A 24,442-nucleotide genomic window follows, 5' to 3' on the forward strand; every position below is an offset into this window, starting at 1 on the left:
ATACACTTTAAAAATTAAGAGCAGAGCATTTGAATATTCATTTACCCATTCATTCACTCACTCACTCATCTATAGTTGTATGCATTAGGGCTACAGAATATCCTATAGGTATATGTAATCTTTGGCAGAGAGGGGAGGCTAAACCATATAAATGAATAACAACACAGTTTATAATAGCTTGTTCAAATGACAATACTGTCATTTCCTAGTAAGATCTCAACAATTATTAGATTCACCATCAATTTAACTGCAACATTTCTGGAAAAAGGAAATGATCCCACTAAATGCACATGTAAAATATAAGACACACCCAAGGTTTGAAAGGATTAAAATCATTTATAAAGTATCTACTATGTGCCAGGAATACCAAGCACTGGAACTACATATGGCCAAAACAAATTCCCTGATTTTACGAAGTGCACACTTTTAAAAAGGAGAGATACATACTAATCATCATGTATGCTGTGCCACCGAAATTCCCTCTTCAGGATTAGTAGGGATGGATGGATAGATAGTGTAAATAGTCACATATATTATGTAACTTGAATTCATAGTTACAAACTTTCCTAAAGCAAACTCCAAGCCCAGACTTTTCACTAGAAAATTCTACCACTTAAGGAAAACATTACTAGGAGAGCATTGTCCTGATAACATATCAGGCAAAGATATTACAATGAAACCACAAAACCATATCTCTCATAGGTGCCGTGGTGCAAAAATCCTTAACAAAGTGTGTGTGTGCTAACTTGCTTCAGTTGTGTTTGACTCTGTGTGATCCTATGGACTATAGAGCCCACCAGGCTCCTCTGTCCATGGGATTCTCCAGGCAAGAATACTGGAGTGGGTGGCAGTGTCCTCCTCCATGGGATCTTCCCGACCCAGGGATTGAACTCACATCTCTTATATGTCTTATGCATTGGCAGGATGCATACCACTAGGATCACCTGGGAAGTCCCCTAACAAAGTATTACTAGCAAATCAAATTCAGCAATAAATAGGATACTATATTATAGTCAAATGGAGTTTATCCTAGGAATGCAGATTTGGTTCACATTAGAAAAATTAATCAAAATAATTCATCCTACTAACAAATGAAAAACGTATATAATCATTTCAACAAATGTAGAAAAAACCCATTTGACAAAATTCAACATCTATTTGTGATAAAAAAAAAAAACACCTTACCAATTTAGGAATAAAGGAAACTTCATCAACCTAATACAGAATATCCATAAAATCTCTATACTAACAGTAAATATAACATCATATGTAATATTAAGCATCCTGAATGCTTTCCCCCAAGACTATTTTGTTAACAGAATAAGAATGTCTGCTCTCACCATTTTTATTCAACCATACCAAAGGGCCCTAGACAGTGCAATTAGGCAAGAAAAAGAAATCAAAGGCATACAGATTGGAAAGAAAAACACTAAGACAATCTCTATTCACAGACAACATTGCAATGAAAATCAAAAAGAATCTACAAAAAATCTACAAGAATAGATAAGTAGGTAGAGTAAGGCCATAAAAAAGTATCAATTATATGTTTATATTTTAGCAATGAACAGTTGGAAATAAAGACAAACCAAAAAACATTCTAATTGCCCTAGCATAAAAATACTTAGGGATGTTCAGTACTTATTAAATTTAGCAAAATAGGTGCAAGATTTGTAGTAAGAAAACCACAAAACATTGACCTAAAATAATGGAGAAATATACCTTGCATACTGGTTGAAAAACTCAATATTATTAAGATATCAGTTCTCTCCCAGACAGATATACAAATTCAACGCATTTGTAACTAAAATTACAGCAGGTTTTAAAAATAGCTTCTCAAAGCTGATTTAAAATGTATGTGGAGACTTTGGGATCGACATGTACACACTGTTATATTTAAAGCGGATAACCAATGAGGACCTACTACATAGCACAGGGAACTCTACTCAGTGTTATGTGGCAGCTTGGATGGGACGGGGGTTTGGGGGAAAATGGATACATGTATATATATGGCGGAGTCCCTCTGCTGTCCAAAACTATCAGCTATACCAATATAAAATTTAAAAAATGTGGACTCATGGTTGATGAAGGCTGGGATGTGAGGGAAATGGAGAGTGACTGCTAATGGGTATAGAGCCACTTTACACTGTGATGAAATATTCTAAAACTGACTGTGGTGATGGCTCTATATCTCCGTGTATACATTAAAACCATTGACTTGCACACATTCAATGAGTGAATTTTACAGTCTATAAATCATACCTCATTTTTTAAAAGTTAGAAAAGATAACATGGGAAAAAAAGAAAACAGAAAGTTTTTGAGACTTTGGATAAGACAAAAAGCAAGAACCATAAAAAGAAAAACTTGATAAATTCTGCAAAACTGAAGAGACACTCTTCAAAAGACAATATTAAGGAAATAAAAAGACAAGTTAGAGAGTAGGTAAAAACATGTGCAAGACACATTTCTAATTAAAAACAAACAAACAAACAAACTTATATCCAGAATATATAAAGAATTCTCATTTGAAAACAAAAACCTGGATTTAAAAGTGGCAAAAGAACACAACACTCCATGATGTGAATAAATACATGAAAAGAAGCTCAACATCAGTAGTCATTAAAAAAACACAAATTAAAAACCACAAAAGGAAAACCACTAACCACTATGAGAACTGCTAAATTTTAAGAACTGACCATATTGAGCACTGGCAAGGAGGGAGAGCAACCAGAACCTCCTTATGCTGCTAGTGGGCCTTCAAAGTGGGACAGTCACAGGAAAACAGTTGGGTTTTCATATTCACTCACCAGAAGACCTAGCAATTCCACTCGTATGTAGTTATTTACTCAAGAAAAATTAAAATAGATGTCCAATATACACCTGAATAGTGTTTATAGCAGCTTCAGTCATAATCTGGAAAAAGTATAAACAGCCCAAATGTCCATCCATGGGTAAATTCATAAACAAATTGAAACTATGATGACAGACTTTAAAAATAAGACAGAATCAAGAACTGTGAAATCATACTTTTGGGTTCAATTTCCAGGCTCTTCTACTTATGTGTGTCAAGTACATGTGCACAGCAAACTTTAAAGTGCCTGAGCTGGTTATGAGTTATTATTATTGCAATTGTTATTCTCATTAACTAGCTCTTAAATTTTTTATTATTTGTTGCCAGATACTCTGAGAAACTTTTCGGCTCATTCTCTCTCTCTGCCTTTTTAAAAAATGAATTATAGTAAGCAGAAGATAAATACAACCCAAAATCCTGCCACAGATGCGGCAGAATTCTGTCTAATGCATTTTCCAAGTAACTCCTAAAATTATGATCTTTTCTCATCTCTTTGAAATTTTCTGCTGCTGCTGCTGCTGCTGCTAAGTTGCTTCAGTCATGTCCAACTCTGTGCGACCCCTTAGATGGCAGCCCACCAGGCTGTGAACACTGGAGTGGGCTGCCATTTCCTTCTCCAATGCATGAAAGTGAAAAGTGAAAGTGAAGTCACTCAGTCGTGTCCAACTCTTAGCAACCCCATGGATTACAGCCTACCAGGCTCCTCCATCCATGGGATTTTCCAGGCAAGAGTACTGGAGTGGGGTGCCATTGCCTTTTCCACAATATATTGATATTTATATTCATATTCTAATATAAGATATATAATAAGTTACCTAGAGGGACCTTTGTGACCCCATGAACTGCAGCACACCAGGCCTCCCTGTCCATCACCAACTCCCGGAGTTCACTCAAACTCATGTCCATCAAGTTGGTGATGCCATCCAGCCATCTCATCCTCTGTCGTCCCCTTCTCCTCCTGACCCCAATCCCTCCCAGCATCAGAGTCTTTTCCAATGAGTCAACTCTTCGCATGAGGTGGCCAAAGTACTGGAGCTTCAGCTTTAGCATCAATCCTTCCAAAGAAATCCCAGGGTTGATCTCCTTCAGAATGGACTGGTTGGATCTCCTTGCAGTCCAAGGGACCCTCAAGAGTCTTCTCCAACACCACAGTTCAAAAGCATCAATTCTTCGGCACTCAGCCTTCTTCACAGTCCAACTCTCACATCCATACATGACCACAGGAAAAACCATAGCCTTGACTAGACAGACCTTAGTTGGCAAAGTAATGTCTCTGCTTTTGAATATGCTATCTAGGTTGGTCATAACTTTTCTTCCAAGGAGTAAATGTCTTTTAAATTCAGGCTTCCCTTAATAGTTAACATGTTGGTTATCCACGTTAAGTACACAGCTTTAAAGCCCAAAAAAGTACCAAATCTCTTTCTTCTCCATAACAACAAATAAGATAACAGGGAGAACAAAGCTAGAAATTACCTATTGTTTTTCTTCGCTTACAAAAGTAAACCTTTCCTCTTCCCAGAGAAACACTACTCTCTCCAGATCTTCCTTCTTTTGTTAGTTAAAGACATGGTATTAAACAAAGATTTACATAATTTCAATTCTAACCAAATATATAAAACTAACATGGGTAGCATAGGTGGGTCTTTAAAAATCTGGCTATGCTGGGACTTCCCTCGTGGTCCAGGGGTTCAATTCCATACTTCTACTGCAGGGCAGGAAGATCCTGCATGCTATGCGGTGTGGCCAAACCAACCAACAAACAAAAATCTGGCTAAATGTAAATGGTGGCAACTGGTAAGGCACAGAATATTATCAAATCAAATAAGTGATACCAATATTTATAAATCATGCATCAAAATAAGATTTAATGCAAACATATTGTAGAAGCACTATCATCTCAAATCTTTTAAAATTTTCACAATTCATACATTCGCATTTATACCTGTTATATAACTTATATCTAAATTATATGAAATAAACCTCTTTGTTGTGATATTTTGTTTTGTTATTCATTCATATAGTTTAATCTATATATCACCTGAATGAGTAACTGTCATAAAATTTTAAAAAACAAAAAACCTCCACAGATTTCCTGAGTGCTTTCCAACTTCCTTCTTTCCTCTGGTATTATACAATCTGTAATGATCAGATTTCAAGCAACACTTAATGGCATCACATAACTTTATTTTAAGAGTAGCATAAAAGAAACGTAAATAAACAATAAAATCAAAGGATTTCCCCTCCTCCAACACAATTATTTACTGTTAATTTCCAATATTCACAAGATATAAATAGTGGTGCCCTACATATTCCAAAGGATTACAATTAAGAAATAGATTAGATTTCTTGAAATATTAAATTGGTATTTATTCTGAACAAAGGCAATTAAATATTGATAAATAAACCAAACTAGATACTTTCTTAGATACTACTTTCTAACAGGCTGAGCCCTAAGGGAAACATGCCGGTTTCTTTGAGAAGTACATCAAAATACTACACTCAGATCAACTATTTTGGTTGTCTTTAAAAGCCACTTTCATGATGAATAATAGAACAATTATTTCCAAACACGCACTAAATTTCATCACCATAAACCAAAGGCAGGAAACCCCAAAGCATATACAAGAAGAAGCACTGTTTCGGAGAACGGAGAGGTACCTACCTCGTGCACTAGAGCAAGTGAGGTCTGCTTGAAACTTCGCCCTCTACTGGCCATCAGTCGATTCAATGGCTTGCCATCTTTACTCTGATACATTGAAATGTCATAACAAAATAACATACCACCTTAAAAAAAAGAAATATAAAGATTGCTTATGGAAAAACTTCATTAACTAGGTTCTCAGTAGTCGATATTCAACCTGGATAGAGACACTTAGAAATTAAAAGAATATGCTACACAAATTATTATTATTTTTTAAACTGTTGGTACAGGAAAGAAAAAACAGAAAGAATTATAAGAAGTTAGCATCTTGAAACTACAGAGGAGTGTTATTCATTAGTAAATAAATGAGAAAATTTCAAATCATGTTTATTTTAAATTTTGTTAACTGTTACTTCTAGAGAGTCTATTAACTTTCCTTAAAAAATAAATCTCAAATAAAGAGAAATGCTTATGCATGCAAGTCTTTGTGATCTCCTGATAATACAGGTTCCTTTAGTTTACACCCATAAGTGGACTAGTTTTCCATCATACCTATACTCACATACATTCACTCTCCCTTTTTCCTCCCCTCCTCCATCTGTTACCCTTCTCCCAATCCTTCCTACTCTGCTTAACTAAATTGAACTTCCAACATTAGCTGACCCCATGTCAGTTAAAAAGCAAAGGCAGGCAGCCAAACACTAGAGTATGAGTTAGGGTAGTCTTGGACTTTATCTGAGTGATTCTGAGCCAATGAGAAGACATATTCAAGGACTAAGATACTAAAACAGAAAAAAATTACCTTTAAAAATATCTTTTCCTGAAGTATAATAGAGAAGAGTGCACATAAGCATACAGCTCAATGGATTTTTACAAACTGAACAAAAGTGTAATCAGCACTCAGATCAAGCAAAAAATTAACATCTTAGAAGCCCTTCCTCATGTCTCATTCCAATCACGTCCACTCCCAGCCCAAAGATAACAACTTTCTAGCAACCTTTGGAGAAGGAAATGGCAACCCACTCCAGTACCCTTGCCTGGAGAATCCCATGGAGGGAGGAGCCTGGTAGGTTACAGTCCATGGAGTGGTACTTTGCACAACTAGAATCAGGCTGTACACTTTTATACCTGACTTCTTTCACTTAACATAATCATTGTGAGAGTCATCCATATTGTTATTGGCAGTTGTAGTATACGCATTGTCATTATTGAATAATACTCCACAATGTGCACATACCACAGTTTTACTGTCAATAGGCATTTAGATAGCTTCTATCCCTTCTACAGGGGATCTTTCCGACCCAGGAATAGAATGGGGGTCTCCTGCATTGCAGGCGGATTCTTTACCAGCTGAGCTACCAGGGAAGCTGGTAGTGGGTTGCCATTTCCTTCTCCAAAAATAAGTTAGGGCTACTCAAATAATGCTGCAGTGAATATTATTATGTCTTTTGGTGACTTTATTTGGGCTTATTCCTAAGAATGAAATAGGTAGGTAACAGAGTATGAATTTATTCAGTATAAATTGTCCCCAGTGGTTCTACTAACCTACATGCCTGGCAGCAGTTCTGTTTACTCCACATATTTATCAATACTTTGTATTTTCCACTTTTTTTCATCTTCGCCACAGTGTTAGGTCTGCTGTGGTATCTTACTGTGGTTTTAATTTGCATTTCTCAGATGATTAATGAAGTTGATCATCTAATCATATGTTCATCAGACACTTGTATACCCTCTTTTTTTTCCCCTTTTTTAAAAAAAATTTTTTTTAATTGGAGGCTAATTACTTTACAATATTGCAGTGGGTTTTGCCATACATTGACATGAATCAGCCATGGGTGTACATGTGTTCCCCATTCTGAAAGCCCCTCCCATCTCCCTCCCCATCCCATCCCTCACGGTCATCCCAGTGCACCGGCCCTGAGCACCCTGTCTCATGCCTCAAACCTGGACTGGCAATCTATATCACATATGGTAATATACATGTTTCAATGCTATTCTCTCAGATCATCCCATCCTCGTCTTCTCCCACAGAGTCCAAAAGTCTGTTCTCTACATCTGTGTCTCTTTTGCTGTTTCGAATATAGGGTCATCATTACCATCTTTCTAAATTCCATATATATGTGTTAATATACTGTGTATACCCTCTTTTTGAAGGGTAAACTCAATTCTTTTCCCTGTTTTTCAATTGTCTTTTTCTTACTGATTTTTAAAAATAGTTTACATATTCTAGATACAAGTTCTTTATCAGATATATGTTCTAAAAACACTTGTATTCTGTGCCTTGCCTTTTCACTCTCTTAATGGTATATGTTCATTAATACATGTTCATGACTTTAATATAATTTGTTATTTTTCAAAAAGATCATCCCTTTTCTCTACAGCACCACAGTATTACTTTTGTCACAAATCTAGTGACCTTGTATATGTAGGTCTGTTTCTGTACACTCCATATTCTTCCACCAGTCAGTTGGCCTGTCTTTGCACCAATATTACACTGTCAATAATTGTGGTTTCATAATAGGTCTGGATATCTGGTAATGTATATCCTTCTATTTTGTTTTTGTTCTCCAAGCTTACCTTGGCCATTATTGGTATTTTGGAATTCCATACAAATTTTAGAATCAGTCTGTCAATTTCCAAAAACCTACTGGGATGTGGATTGGGCTGGGTGGAAACAACATATTAGCTTGGAGAGAGCTGACATTTTTACAGCATGGTGTCTTCCGGTCCATAAACACTTTATATAACTCAATTTATTCGAATTTCTTTAACTTTTCTCCAAAATATTTTATAGCATACAGTATAACGATTTTACACAATTCTTGTTAAATTTATTCTGGGTACTTGATGGGTTTTGGTACTGGTATAAATGATACAATGTTTAAGTTTCATTTTTTGTTATGTATATACAAATACACAATTCATTTTTATATGATCTTTGTACACAGTAATCTTAATTCATTTATTAATCCTAATTAGTCTGCAGATTATTTTGGATTTTCTCTGTACACAATCATGTCATCAACAAATAATGACTACTTTATCTCTTCCTTTCTAATCTGTATGACTTTTATTTCTTTTTTCTTGGCTCATTACACTAGCTATGGCTTCCATTACAATACTGAATAATAGTGGTAACAACAAGCATCCATATCTTTTCCCCCAATCTCAAGGAGTGAAAGTTTCATTATTTCAGCATTAAGTACAAAGATGGCATTGTAGATGTTCTTTATCAGAATAAAAGAAGTTCTATTCAGAGCTTAATGAGAGTCTTTTATGTAACATGAATAGGAGCTAAGTTTTTCAAAGGCTTTTTCTACATCTATTGAGGTCATCTAAAGATTATACTGCCTTTTTGCTATTAATGTAATAAATTATATTGATTTTCAAACATTAAATTAACCCCACTAATTATTATTTATTTTCCTTTGTATGTACTGCTGAATTCCATTTTCTAACATATTTTGGGGAGATTTTTGCAACTATGGTCATGGAAAAGAGTGGCTTTTAATATTCCCTTCTGATATTCAGTATTAAGGTTATGCTGACCTCATCTAGAGGGTTCTTTTTTTCCTCCTATATTAGAGTTTATAAAGATCCCTGTTATTTCTTTCTTAATTTTTTTTGAACAGTTCACCAAAGAAGCATCTGCACCTAGGGTTTCTCTGTGGGAAGGTTCTTACAGACTCAATTTCTTTAATACTAATACCCAATTTCAAACTATTCATATAGTCTAGTCTGCCTTCTGTCAGTTCTGCAAAGTTTTATATTTTGATGAACTTCTATATCTCATCTAAACTGTGAAATTCACTGGCTAGAAGTTCTTCATAATACTTTTTTTTTGAATGCTGTGGGGTCTGAAGTGCTGTCTCCTTTGTTGGTCCTAGTATAGGTAATCTATATTTCTCTATTTTTCTGTCCAGACTTACAATGGTTTTATCAATTCTTTTAAACTTTCCAAAGAGTCAACTTTTGGCTTTGCTGATTTTATTTATATGTTTTCTATTTTCATTGATTTTTATTCTTATATTTATTATTCTTTCCTTTATAATTTAATTCACTGTTATTTTCCATTTCTCTTGAAATAGAAGCTTTAATTATCATTGGTTTTCTTTATATTTTTTTTCAGTGTTTCATATTTTAAAGGTATGAGTTTCCCACTAACACTGTTTCAGTTGCATCCCACAAGTTGTAATTTGGCTTATTTCCATTATCATTCAGTTCAAAATATTTTCTGATTTCCATTTTGATTTTTCCTTTGATCCATGGATGATCTATATTATTCAATTTCCAGGCTAGTGGAATTTCCAGCCTAGTTATCTTTATTAGTTTAGATTAATCCCATTGCTATCCGAGGACAGACTCAATGACTTGAATATTTTGAAATTTGTTGAAGTTTATGATCCTCCATATGATCATTCTGATAAGTTGCCAATGTACAGTTTGTGTGTGTGTGTGTTAAGTCGTTTCAGTCACGTCCAACTCCTGGCAACGCCATGAACTATACAGCCCCTCAGGCTCTTCTGTCCATCGGGATTTTCCAGGCAAGCATACTGGAGTGGGTTGCCATTTCCTCCTCCAGGTAAAGAACCTTTACCAGTGTATATAAAGAAATCTTAAAAATCAACAAGAAGACAAATAACCCAATGTACAGTTTAAAAGCATACAGATTATATCACTATAAGATACAATGTTCCATGCATCACTTAAGTAAAGTTTGTTCACAGGATTGTTCATATATTTTGTGAACTTGATTTTTTGTCTGCTTATCTGCTTATTCATCAAGTCATTGAAGAAGATGTTTTAGAGTTTCCTACTAGTACTGTGGATTTGTCTATTTAGTTAGTTCTAATTTTTTGTCATGTAGTTTGAACTCTGCTATTTTGTGTACACTGATTAGAATTATGATGCCTTCCTGATATACTGACTGCTTTATCTCCATGAAATATTCCCTTCCTTTCTAGTTTCTTCCTTTTTCAAGAATGCCTAGAACCTTTTCCCTGTATACTGGATAGTAATGAAAGAAACACAGAAATTCTAAATGATGTTATTTTTTTATCTGAGAGGGGTTTCTCCTCTGTTAGGCACAGTGAAGGACTGACCATCTCAACTGAACTGGGGATATAACTGAGCCAGGCTTGATGATAGCTTTGGTAAATCTCAGTCTGCCTCTGGTTCAACCCTGTTTCTAGGGCACACCTTCAAGATTTTCAACTGACAGCCTGATTGGTCTTTGACTCTTCAGTATGGGAAGATTATGGGAGATTCAGAGATTTACATCTGTCCTCAAAAGTTTTCAGGTTACCTTTTAAATTCCCATCCCACAAAGCTTCAAAATTTGACAAATACCTTAAGGGAGAAACATGCTGTGTGCCTGAAGTCCCTCCAGCTCAGTTTTGTCACTAAGGTTACCACAAAAATGTCAGTATCTCTGTTGGTTTCTCTGCCTCCTGTATCACTCTCTTGCTAAGGTCAAGCCTGAATTTCAGCCTCTAACTGAGGCCAAAATGAGTAAAGGCAACCAGGTGAAAAGACCTGTAGTTCTCCAGTATAAATTCACTATTTGTGTGCTTGGCTTTCAGGCCCATTCTCCTTTGTTTCCCAAGCACCGTAAGACTGGAGACCACTACCTTTCAGAAGCATCAGCCTAGTTCTTCAACTTTCAGTGCAAACTCAAAACTCACCAAATATCTCAAGAGGAAAATCTCCAGTTTGTCACTTATATTAGTTAGAATCTTCAGAAAAACAGAACTAACAAGATATGTATAGATATAGATATGTAGATAAGCAAGTAGAGATTTTTTTTTTATGGTAATTGATTCACAAGAATTTTGAGGCTGAGAGGTCCCACAATCTTCTGTCTGCAAACGAGAGAACCAGGAAAGCCAGTGGTGTAATTCAGTCTGAGTCAGGAAGCCCAAGAACCAGGAGTACCACCGTCCAAAGGCAGGAGAAGATGGGTCTCCCAGCCTCACCCTTCCTCCGTCCTTTCGTTCTACCCAGGTCTTCAATGGTTTGGATGTTGCCGAGCCGCACTGCTCAGGGTGATCTTTACTCCGTTTGCTGACTCAAATGCTAACCTCTTCTGGAAACTCACGTACAGACACACTCAGAAATCGTATTTATCATTTATCTGAGCATCATTTAGCCCCATTAAGATGATACATACAATTAATCACCACATCACCCTAGTCCCTTGACACCACTAAAAGCTTTACCGGTTTTTCTATCCTCCAACAGGCCTCTGCCTGAGCCAATTCCCAGTTCCAGTCGGCAACTGAAACCAGTGAACATCCCCTGTGAGGTGGGGGCCGGTGGGTGGGGCAGGGAACAGTGTAAAGCATCTAAAATGTTCCCCCTGCTCTGTAATGTCAGTCTACCTCTTCTCTGCTTTTCTTTATGTCTTTGCTTCTGCAGTTCTCTAAATGGCTGTAACACGTGATTCATGTTTGTACTTTATCCAGTGTGTCTAGATGTGAGCAGCAGCAGCAATGCCTTTCCATGCCCAATCACATCCTACTTGGAAGAGAAGCTTAAATCGGTACATTAAAAACCTATACATTGATGTATTGGGCTTACCCGCAAGGCCAGGTTTCAAACCTGGCTGCTTGTTTGTTTCATACATTTTCAACATAAAATTGGGGATTCCTGCTACAGTCTTTCCTTGATCTACGCGGGCACCTCCTTTCAATGCAGAGTGATAGACCCCACGGGGCATATTCACCATTTCTTGCTTCACAAGTGATGTAAAAAATTCCTCCAAAGCTGAAAGAAATAAAAGGAGATCAAAAGTAAATATCGTCTGCTAGAAGAGAAACATTCATTCTCAAGTCATATACACATACCGACAAAAACAACAACTTAGCTATATTTTAGATAAAATTTCACCAAGTAAAAGAACAAGTCTTGAGTCTCATTCCATTCTTAGTCTTCCTAAAACCAGAACATGGCACTCAGTTATGCAAGTTTAAAAACTTGGTCATTCTTAACTCCTCTTTCTCATAGTTTTTATATGTAATTCATTAGCAAGTCCTTTTAGATCTATCTTTAAAAATATATCTCAAATCCACCCCCTTTCCATTTTTACTGCTACTTGCCTGGTCATTATGTTCTCTTTATCTCATTTGGATGAATTTAAAAACTAGTTTCTTGATTTCTTCTCCTCATGACTACTCCTCCAAACCATCCTCTACTCAGAAGCTAGAATTTTATGTCATTTCCATCTCTAACACCTTCTGGTGTTTTCTCACTGTACACAGAATAACATCAAAACTTCTAGAAATGATCAAGGCTTTCTATGACCCAGCCCCGACTCTCCTTCTGACTACATCTCTACCACCTGCCTTTCTTCCTAGCTATGTTAAAGGCACATTTTCACATGGGCTTTACTCCATTCCTCAATAACACAAAGCTCATACCTAAGACAAGGCCAATGCACTTGCTATTCCTTCTACCTAACAATAACCCTTGACACACTAACCCTTGACTGCCATGTGACTGGCTCGCTCTTATCATTTAGAAAGAGCCTTTTATGACTATCCTTCTTTCTGTAGTAATATCAGTATGCTTATTTTAAAAAACTAATTCATTATTTATTTGTGTTCCTTCTAATTAAGCCCAAGATCCTTATTTCTTGACATCTTTACTTATTATAAGGGAATATAGTGATCCAGGATCAGAAGACGACAGGATATTCAAGCAAAATACTTGATTATATAGGTTTATATTCAAGTGTTATTTTCCCAGGGACCACTAGAGGTTGCACAATGCAGAACAAAAACAGCAACAAAAAAATAAAGCTAAACAAATCATAAGGGAAACAAAACAGGAAAGCGCGGCACGTGCCTCTTCCTACAGGAAGAAAAAGCAAGAGTCCACCTACCTGAACTAGAATTTCATTCTGAATAGGTCTAAATGGCCCCTTTAAATGACCACAGTTAAATTAAAGGCAGCAAATTCTCACCGGAACATGGATTACATACCCAGTTCTGTCATTCTTATATGGAACCTTTCTAGGCACAACCAAGCTTCTCCATTCAAAGTCCAGAGAACACCTATGTAGTAAGTTTTCCATTTTGCCCTCCAGATCCACCCTCCCAACCCTGCTCTGTGTCCTGGAAGAATAACCTTTCACAATAGCATCACCAGGCTCCCTTGTCCTCTGGCTTTCAGCTGGCTTCACTCAATGGGAGATACTGGTAGGAGACCAGAGGCTGAGAACAGAGGTCAAGGCATGTTACTCCCTAGACATCCTCCTGCAGGACTGCCCCAGGATGCCTGTATCCCTCTTTTGAAGGTCCTGACTCCCCTTGCTGCTGCTGATGCTGCTGTTAAGTCGCTTCAGTCATGTCCGACTCTGTGCGACCTCACAGACAGCAGCCCATCAGGCTCCGCTGTCCCTGGGATTCTCCAGGCAAGAACACTGGAGTGGGTTGCCATTTCCTTCTCCAATGCATGAAAGTGGAAAGTGAAAGTGAAGTCGCTCAGTCATGTCCGACTCTTAGCGACCCCATGGACTGCAGACTACCAGGCTCCTCCGTCCATGGGATTTTCCAGGCAAGAGTACTGGAGTGGGGTGCCATTGCCTTCTCTGTCTGACTCCCCTCAGGCAGCCCTATTTATGACACAGAAGCTCTCTCTTACTCTCATAACTATTACCTTCCTTTACCTCTTCAGGCTGAGAGACATTTGCCATTCTGGGATGATCCACCATTGCTTGTGAATTTGCTTTAGCCTTGACAGCACATGTTTAAGCAGTCCTTTATTAAGCTCTTGAGTATTCCCTCCGAATTTCCTGTGAAGACCCTGACCAATATGTCATCTGAATGAAAAAATGTGGGTAATACGCATTGGCAGGTCACATATCCCAAGTCCTATATACACGACCACATGAATGACTACTTCAAGCCAGGGAGGAGTCTAGACTTTTCAGAATGTACCTAAGAATTAGGTGCTTGTGAGGACAGAAGGCATCCTATTCTGGTAAAAGATAATATATGTCAAGAGATAAGTATACATCTCCACATAGACCAACCCAGGAATGAAAATTTGTCTATTTGTCAGGCACTTCAGAGAACTAAGGACTCTCAAATAATTCCAGTCCTGAGAGCAGTTTAAATGAAAGTAAAATACCAGGGATGCAACTGATATGTACAGTACCATCTGTCCCAGCCCTTGAAAAAGCTAGCAACTAGGAATTTTCCCCATCATCTTTGAACCTTGCCCTAGTCTCTTCCTTCCAGATGATCAAGTGAGGATTTAAAAAGAGCTGAAAATCTGTAGGACACAGAATGTTAGATATAAAACAAATGTCTTCCAACAGATGAGGACATAGACAACCTATGGTACATTTCATGTGCGTGCTAAGTCAGTTCAGTCGTGTTTGACTCTTTGTGACCCCGTGGACTATAGCCTGCCAGACTCCTCTGTCCAAGGGATTCTCCAGGCAAGAGCACTGGAGTGGGTCACTGTGCCCTCCTCCAGGGGATCTTCCTGACCCGGGCATCGAACCTGTGTCTCTGACAATTCCTGCATTTGTAGGTGGGCTCTTTACTGCTAATGCCACCTGGGTACATCTCAAAATGGAATATTACTTAGCAATAAAAAAGAACAAATTGATACAGATAACTACTTGGATGGGTCTTAGATGTTATACTGAGCTTTTGTAAAAAGCTAATTCTCAAAACTTATATACTGTTAAAAAAAATTGATCAAATCCAAGTAGGTCTATAGTTTAATTAACAGTATGAAAGTGAATTCCCTGGTATTAATAATGAACTAAAGTTATATGAGATGTTATCAATGGGAATAGCTGGGTAAAAGTACTTTCTAATTTTGAAGTCTAAACTTATTTCAAAATTAAAAAATATTTTACAGCATACAGAGAAGGCAATGGCACCCCACTCCAGTATTCTTGCCTGGAAAATCCCATGGATGGAGGAGCTTGGTAGGCTGCAGTTCATGGGGTCGCTAAGAGTCAGACACAACTGAGCGACTTCACTTTCACTTTTCACTTCCATGCACTGGAGAAGGAAATGGCAACCCACTCCAGTGTTCTTGCCTGGAGAATCCCAGGGACGGCGAAGCCTGGTGGGCTGCCGTCTATGAGTTTGCACAGAGTTGGACACGACTGAAGAGACTTAGCAGCAGCAGCAGTAACATCCCTATTTAAAATAATTCAAATCACTGGATTTACTTTGCAACTGCTTTTGTGTTCACTTGAATAAGAGAAGAAAAGGGCCAGCATTAGTTTACATTCACTGCAATTCAGTCTTCTGTCTGCTATACCTAGAAACTTAAAATATATCATCCACCCTGTGCTTCTTAGGTTGTACATCTCTAAGGCAGTGCCTCTTCCTGGTTCTTACAAGCACAGGGAATAAGAGGCAACAAAAAATGAAGAACTTTGCTCGTGGTGACATGGTCTGCCAGACAGCCAGCCTCTGGATCATCACCTGACTGACTCTAATTATTGAATTTTCTCAGAGAGATACAGTTAACCTCAACTCCTCCCCTTCTTCCTTAGGGACAGATACTAGTACATATCAGGAACAAACATGCAGAAGAACCAGTTAACGGCCATCACAGCTCTGCACATACTGAGCGGACAGGAACAACAGTATACCTCGGCCACACACATCTCACCCCTTCTCCTGTTTCTAATACCACGAGACTAGAGTAAGGGTCCATTTAAGAGGGAACAATGTCATTTTATTTTATTTTTATTTTTTTAACAATGTCATTTTAAAAGCCCAAGAGGACTTTGAACTCTTTGGTTACCTGGGGATATAGGCGGAACTTTGGATAACTGGAGGCGTTTTTCCTCTTTGGACCCACTATTAACCACAGGGGATTTGGGAGGTCCTAGACTCTGAGGAGCCTTGAGGTACGAAGTGGGGATGAACAGGAGAAAGAAAATGGCAAGTCTCTAAGGCTTGCGCTGGACATGAGGGGGAAAGAAAAGATGAACTCTGTCTAAGGTGTACTGTTCGGTTTTCTCTAATGAAAGCAGGCAGGACTTAGGGACAGAAGCATGCTCTAGCAATAAATACTAAATGTATTTGGCTGAATTCCTCAGGGATCTCCATGTAGGATGAAACCAAGGATAAAAACGTCTAACATGGGACTTCCCTGGTGGTCCTGTGGCTAAGACTCTGTGCACCCAATGAGGGCACCTGGATTCAATTCCTGTTTAGGGAACTAGATCCCACATGTTGCAACTGAGAGTTCACATGCCACAACGAAAGACCTGATGCAGTCAAATTAATTAATTATTTTTTAAAACCACCAAAAAATCTCTAACATTATAGGCTAGTGAAATTATGAAGTGGGAAGACTATGATCATTAGTGAGAAGACAAAGATAACATTTTGTGAGTTTACTGAACTTAATTTTTACATCCATGAATATTCAGGGTAGATTGCAGACTGAAAAAGGTAATAAATGCATGCTTGTAAAAATGTTGGCTAATATTGAATTGGATATAATTAGAATAATTATTTAAGAGTCAAGGTCCTATACACTTTATATCAAAACTAAACAACCATATAACTTAATCTATTTTTAAAGAGCGTTAAAGGGTAGTTCTCAAATATTGGTACCACCATTTCTTTAGAGTAATTCTAAAGGAAGAATATATTTCTAATGATGAAGTGAAGTGAAAGTCACTCAGTCATGTTTGATTCTTTGCAACCTCTTAGACTGTAGCCTACCAGGCTCCCCTGTCCACAGAATTCTCCAGGCAAGAATACTACTAGAATAGATAGCCATTCCCTTCTCCAGGGGATCTTCCCAACATCAGGGACTGAACCCAGGTCTCCCAATTGCAGGTGGACTCTTCACCATCTGAGCCACCAGGGAAGCCTAAAAGCATATGATATCTTAGTTCCCTGACCAGGGATCGAACTCACAGCCCCTGCATTAGAAGGTTGAGTCTTAACCACTGGACTGCCAGGAAATGTAATCAAACTACCTAGGAAATTCCTGAAGATTCTAATGATCTTTTCATTCAGTTTATAAATAAGCTAAAGAACCATTTGAATCAATAACTTAAGAGTCGCACTGCAAATCTGTCTTGTAGAATAAATTTAACTTCTAAAATAAATTTAAATTTTCCAGTGAAAATGATTGTTTAAACTAGCTATCCAGTTTAATTATAAGTCTAACATTTTTCAGTGTGTTTGGAACACCATACTCTTTCAAGGAGTCCGATAGGACACAGATAGAAAATAAGTATTTAAGACTAAAGTAAGCTAGACTATGCATACATCACAAAAGAGCACAATTAATCAGACAAGTAGGGGGAAAAAAGCACACACACAAAAAAATGCTAGCTTTTGTCCCACCAAATAGGACAAAAGTTTTTTTTTTTTTTTTACCAGTTTTCCCACCTGGTAAAACTGAAGGATCTGTGAGTGACAAAAGTTTGAGATAGCAAGAGCCCGGAATGGAAAGATCCACCTCTTTTTCATCACCCTCCTCATCTTCATCTTCATCTAGGTCATCAGGAGTTTGGATTTCTGGTCTTACCTGAAATGAGAGAGACGGTGATACTGAAACCTTTTACTTTCCCTTTTCAAAGTTCATTGAGACTCATTGCTCAACATGTCAAAAGATCATTAAAATTGATTTTCAAAAATCTATTCATTTTCAAATTAACTAAATGGTAAATTCTAATCATCTTATTAGATACACTCCCAGATCGATGTAAAGAACTAATGGTAATATAGTAAGAAAATCATCATAAACCAGCATAAGCAATGATTACTAGAGAAAACTAATAAAAATTTTATACCATCAGACAATCAAATGCAAACGCATTCAGTATATTGAATTTCTATCATTTATAATTAGATATTTGCCTTGTCTGAATACATTTTTTTAAAAAAATCGGTGATTTTAGCTATATTTCTATGATAAAGCTTAAAATCTTCCAGTAGGATATATAGTAGAGATCAGGAAGACACAAAATGCTTTAGTTGACTTATTGTTTGACTCTACAGTTTGTTGCAAGAGAATATAAAAACACTAAATCTGGTAGCTCTACTTTATTGTGTCTAATTTGCTATTTGAAGATTTGTGATTAGTTAGGTTTGTTTGAACCAAAAATTAAAAAGGTAGAAAGATTACCACTATTGTAATTTCCACAAGATATAACTGTCAAGCAATTAATTAAATTTTTAATACTTTCAATGACACACCATTGTCATGCCCATGGAGATAATTAAGCATTAGGGGAGGAAATCAAAATATATAAAAGTGGTTGCTATAACCATAAAGTGCCAGAACCCAGTCATTACCATTAGTCTGTCTCCCAAAGTTATTTTTAGAAATAATTAACAATTCCTGTAGACTGCCTTCTTCATAGGTCCCCAAAGCACTGTTCCATTTAGGAACTGCACTGAGTCAGGAAACTTGCAAGGGGATAAAAGAAAACAGAGATAAAATGTTTCTCAAGTATAATAAGCTCAACTCTGATGAAGCCTTTCAACCATAACTAGTGTTCTTTTTTGCTAGTGAAGGAGTGAAAGCAACCTGACTATCGAGTACTTTCCAAGACAAGATTTAATTCTGATTCAATTTTGAGGACCTAACTCTCAAAGGACTGAGCCAGCCGTAATTACAGAGATAACAATGATGTATGCTCTGTGGAGGGCATGCCTGCATTTGCTGCTATCAATGAAACCAGAGAAACCGTGGCACATTGCAAACCTTTTGGTTCTGACAAGGAGGGTTTTCTGAGTATCTCTGGTCTGCTTGTATACTTGGAATTTGCCACATTTAGTATCATCAAGAGGTATCCTAGAGATTTTTTTTTTTTTTGGCCATGCATGTGGCATGTGGGATCTTAGTTCCCTGACCAGGAATAGAACCCACACTCCCTGCAGTAGAAGGGAAGATTCTTAACCACTGGACTGCCAGAGATATCCTCTATCTTAGAGATTTTAACTATTCCTAGATGCCTAAAAAGTTCCCCCAAAGGAGTTGGTTCTAGGTTCATTTACCTTGCTTCCTGACTTTTTACACATCATAGTACAAATTGAAAAAAGTATTTGAACAGCATACAGGGGGAAACAGACGATAATGCTTACAGCTGGAGACTATATGAATAACACTGTTTACCACACCGGAGCATCAGTGTGTGCATGCTAAGTCACTTCAGTCACGTCTGACTCTGTGTGACCCCATGGACTGTTGCCCCCGCAGGCTCCTCTACCCATGGGATTCTCCAGGAAAGACTCTCGGAGTGGGTTGCCACGCCCTCCTCCCGGGGATTTTCCTGACCAGAGGTTGAACTCGTGTCTCTTATGTGTCCTGCACTGGCAGGTGGGTTCTTTACCACCAGTGCCACCTGGGAAGCCCCCAGAGTACCACAGTGCTGGGGAACTCTGCCGCATGTCCTGTTCAGAGACAGGGGACTCTGGGAGGTGGAAGGCAGCACTAAACCCTTAAGCTAAGATGAAAACTCAGAGGGATGGTGCAGTTGTGGAGAAATCAGAACCCTTATACACTGTTCATAGGAACGTAAAATGGTACAGCCCCTATGGAAAATAGCTTGACAGTTTCTCAGAAAGTTAAAGCAGAGTTACCCAGTAGGACTGCCCAACAATCCTACTCTTAGGTATATGACCAAAAGAAGTAAAAATAAATGATCACACAAAACTTGCCCATCAACGTTCATGAATGTGAATACATTAGTGGTAATAGCCAAAAAAAATAGAAGCAACTCAAATGTCCATGAGCACATAAACAAAATATGGCATATCTATACAATGGAGCATTGTTCAGTCATAAATGGGGATTAAATGCAGGTATGTGTTACTCATGAACTTGGAAAACATTATGCTAAGTGAACAAAGCCAGTCACTAAAGCCAGATATTATATGATTTCATTATAGGAAAAGTTCAGGCCAGGTAAATTTTTAGAGACAGAAAGCATACTAACAGTTGCTTAGTGCTGGGGAGAGGGGGAAGGGTAATGAGAATTGGTGACTAATAGAATGTTCTAAATTAGATTGTGGTAGCTCGGTGATTACATGAACAATTCTTTGAACACAATAAAACCACTAGGATTGTATACCTTAAATGAGTGAACCGTATGGGATACGAATTACATCTCAATAAAGATGGTGTCTCAGATGGTAAAGAATCCACCTGTCAGTGCAGAAGACTTGGGTTCGATCCCTGGGTGGGGAAGATCCCCTGGGGAAGGGAACGGTAACCCATTCCAGTATTCTTGCCTGGAGAATTCCATGAACAGAGGAGCCTGACGACCTACAGTCCATGGGGTCACAAAGAGCTGGACACGACTGAGTGACTAACACTTTCACTTTTCAAAGTTGTTTAAAAAGAAAGGACGGAAGGCTGTAAGAAAGAGAGGAAAGGGGAGAGAGTGTGACCTGGAGAAGGGAGCAGCTGAGGAGGTAGCCACATAAGCGGAAGCATAGGAAACAGAAGTAGAGGCTGCCACACCCTTCATATGGACCTGAACTGGCGTATGGACTATGCCAGATAACCAAACACTCTTAATTCCAGAATTACTTCATATAAAAGAATATGATCTTTTTTGCACACATTTTAGCTTATCCAGTTTCTGCTCAACCTTACTATATATATATATAAATAATATATAAAAAATGATTTAATTTAACAACATTTGTCTATATCTTGCATATGCATATATTTTAACAAAGAAATTAGAAATGTACTGTCATTTAAATACAGAAATACTCTGCCTACTACTTATAATGGTATGATTACTCCTTCAATTATGTTTCTTCAAAGGTGAGCTGATTCTCCTGAACAGATTAGCACTTATTGTTAGACCTTGGCTTCATTACACATCCCTCCTCCTCTGCTCACTTTTCTTCAAGCATTTGTTCCAGCTTCCCTATACTGCTGCTGCTGCTGCTGCTAAGTCGCTTCAGTCGTGTCCGACTCTGTGCGACCCCAGAGACGGCAGCCTACCAGGCTTCCCCGTCCCTGGGATTCTCCAGGCAAGAACACTGGAGTGGGTTGCCATTTCCTTCTCCAACGCATGAAAGTGAAAAGTGAAAGTGAAGTCGCTCAGTCGTGTCCGACTCTTAGCGACCCCACGGACTGCGGCCCACCAGGCTCCTTAGTCTTTTCCCTTGACTCGTATGCAACAATGGAATAGGATCAACATGAGTACAACTAGGGAAAATCGAGGGAAGACTTACCAAAGAATACTTGTTAAAATGATAAAATGTTGGTAACTGTATCATATTAGCTACTCAAACATCCAGGGGAAAAAAAGGGGGGGGGTCTTTTTAGAACATACACACACACAGACACACACACACGATGCACACACAGACACCAGCTACACCCTTCCAATTACAGCTAAGCTTTGTTGAAGAGATTTAAAGGGAGAGCCAAATATAAAATGATAAATCACTTTTAAAATCTGCCTTAAGCTTCACTACATGTTCAGAACCAGATAACCTTTCAGCCATTCTTCTGTGTGTGCAACCTATAAAAATCCAGGAATTTGTGGATAAGCAGAGAATTTTATTTGGAACACGTCAAGTATCTGCATAAATTCATTTACAAAAAGAAACAGCTTCTGATGAATGCAATGACATTCACTTAAATCAAAGCCGAACAGGTTACACCACATTAATACCAACCCCGGGTGCATAATGAATTCTTTTATATTACTCACTTCTAAAATTAACTCCAGAAATCAACAACACAATCTATCTTAAGAGCTTTATAATAAAAAGCTCAATTTTTAAACAGCCAAATATTTTTTAATGAACCCAAGTCATAGAAGAATCAACTGAAATGTTTATCCATTATTGACTGTTTTACTAGAAACACAATTCTCGATAGTTTTTTTTTTTTGGTTTGTTTTTTCATTTTGTTTCATTTGTGGGGTGTTGGGGGGCACTAAAGAAGGCGAAGGAGAAGGATAAATAGCTAAAAGACTAAGAAATACAAACTAAATGGGGGGAAAATCATTCTATTTAATATTGAAATAAGTCCTCAAAGAAGCCCCACTGAATTTTTTAACCAATTTTAGATTTGCATATTTCAAGTGATTAACAATATTGTTACAAATGAATAAACACATGGATGCATTCAACATTCCCAGCTCATAAGACAGCCTAGCACTTAGTATATATATATGTCCAATAAATAATTATTAAAGCAATGCAACTGTTAAGTGTCTATCAACAACAATCCACAGAAGTTCCTAATAATACATCAGTGACAAGAAAGATGAGTTAACGAATCTGGTATTCAAATCCCTAGCTCACATGGTGTCTTATTCAGTTCTGCTCTCCAGAGACATTTTCCATCTTACCACACATGTACTGTTTCATTTAACCCTACACCTTCCTGCTGATGCCTGCCACCCCTTTAACAGCTTTTGATTTACCAGCCCGTTAGCTTTCTTTCAACAAGTTTCACAGTTTAGTGGGTGAAGCAATGAACAAGAAATCTTTCTATAGTAAATTTAAAGAAAGGTGTACTTACAAAAGTAGTTGAATTATAATCCACGAAAGTAACCGTGTGGATGTTATCCACTGTGAAAGTGAAAGTCACTCAGTTGTGTCTGACCTTTTGCAACCCCATGGACTATACAATCTATGGAATTCTCCAGGCCAGAATACTGGAATGGGTAGCCGTTACCTTCTCCAAATCTTTCCAAACCAGAGATCGAACCCAGGTCTCCTTCATTGCAGGTCGATTCTTTACCGAGCCACCAGGGGAGCCCAATTATCCACTGTATCTACTTTGTTTTATTTTTTTTTAATATTTATTTAGTTGGCTGCACTGGGTCTTAGTTGTGGCACTGGGAATCTGCATTGTCACATGCAGGATCTTGCATTGTGGCTCACAGACTTTCTAGTTGTGGCACATGGGCTTAAGTTGCTCGGTGGCATGTGGGATCTTAGTTTCTCCTACACTGCAAGGTGGATTCATTACCACTGGACTACCATGGAAGTCCCTATTGTATCTTTTTAAAATTTTTTTTCTACTTGAAATTCACAGAATGTTTTGCTAACAGATTATCTCATAACTTTCCACAAATAGAAAAAGAGACTGTGGACACACTTTCACTGGAAAGGTATACAAGTAGCCTTCAGTTTTGTGAGTAAGCCAATTGCCCGTGGTGCAGAGTGAGTAAACTTTGATAACAAGAAGGAATCTTAGATCTTACAACTAGAAAAGTCCCTACCTGGAAAGACTTCTGAAACAGTTGAAAGTATGCTTTAAGAGAAAGGGAGTCACAGTTTCACATTATTGCCATCATCTACAATACAGAGGCAGAAGCTGACTGGGTTGCATCCTTTCCCTTTGGGGACTTGTTTGGAATATGAACAGATTGCCCATTTTGGGGGCTTTTAGTCCTTCAAACAACTAAACTGAAAATCAGTAATGGATAAAAAGAAGAAGAATGCATGGTGTGTGGCCTTGGAAGTAATGATTTCTTCATATGGAAAAAGGTCCTCTATATCAGAAGCTGGGGGTTGGAGGGAGGTAGACTCTGTTAAACCATTAAGTCCTCTCACCTTAATCCCATTTGAGAGAACGATTCCCTGGTGGCTCTGTCAGTAAAGAATCTACCTACAGTGCAGGAGACCAGGTTCGACTCTTGGGTCAGAAAGATCCCTGGGAGAAGGAAATGGCAACCCACTCCAGTATTCTTGCCTGGGAAATCCCATGGACAGAGGAGCCTGGTAGGTTACAGTCCATGGGGTCACAAAGAATTGGACATGACTAAGTGACTTAACCACCAAACTACCACCAGAGAACCAGATACCTGTAGAAGTGAGTCATATCCCAGAAGGGGGTTAGGGCAGAAAAAAAAGGTTGAAAAAGCAAGGCTAAAATAAGTCTTAGAGATTTCCTTTACAGACCTTCAGGCTCTGTTGGTGAAAACCCAAGCATATATATAAACCCAACTCTACATCACTACTCT

General features: G+C 38.0%; 1 protein-coding gene across 1 annotated transcript in view; it reads right to left on the reverse strand.

Annotated features, from left to right (window-relative positions):
• FOCAD (focadhesin) overlaps positions 1 to 24,442 on the reverse strand; it is a 294,818-nt gene that overhangs the window by 88,770 nt on the left and 181,606 nt on the right. Inside the window, exons 19-21 of the mRNA XM_040238382.1 lie at positions 17,880 to 18,018; positions 12,070 to 12,255; positions 5,512 to 5,633 (exon numbers count right to left, since the gene is read on the reverse strand). Of these exons, the coding sequence (XP_040094316.1) occupies positions 5,512 to 5,633; positions 12,070 to 12,255; positions 17,880 to 18,018 (447 nt within the window). The remainder of the gene's footprint in view (positions 1 to 5,511; positions 5,634 to 12,069; positions 12,256 to 17,879; positions 18,019 to 24,442) is intronic.

The sequence above is a fragment of the Oryx dammah genome, unplaced genomic scaffold (assembly GCF_014754425.2).
Source record: "Oryx dammah isolate SB20612 unplaced genomic scaffold, SCBI_Odam_1.1 HiC_scaffold_1, whole genome shotgun sequence".
NCBI classification, from domain to species: domain Eukaryota; kingdom Metazoa; phylum Chordata; class Mammalia; order Artiodactyla; family Bovidae; genus Oryx; species Oryx dammah.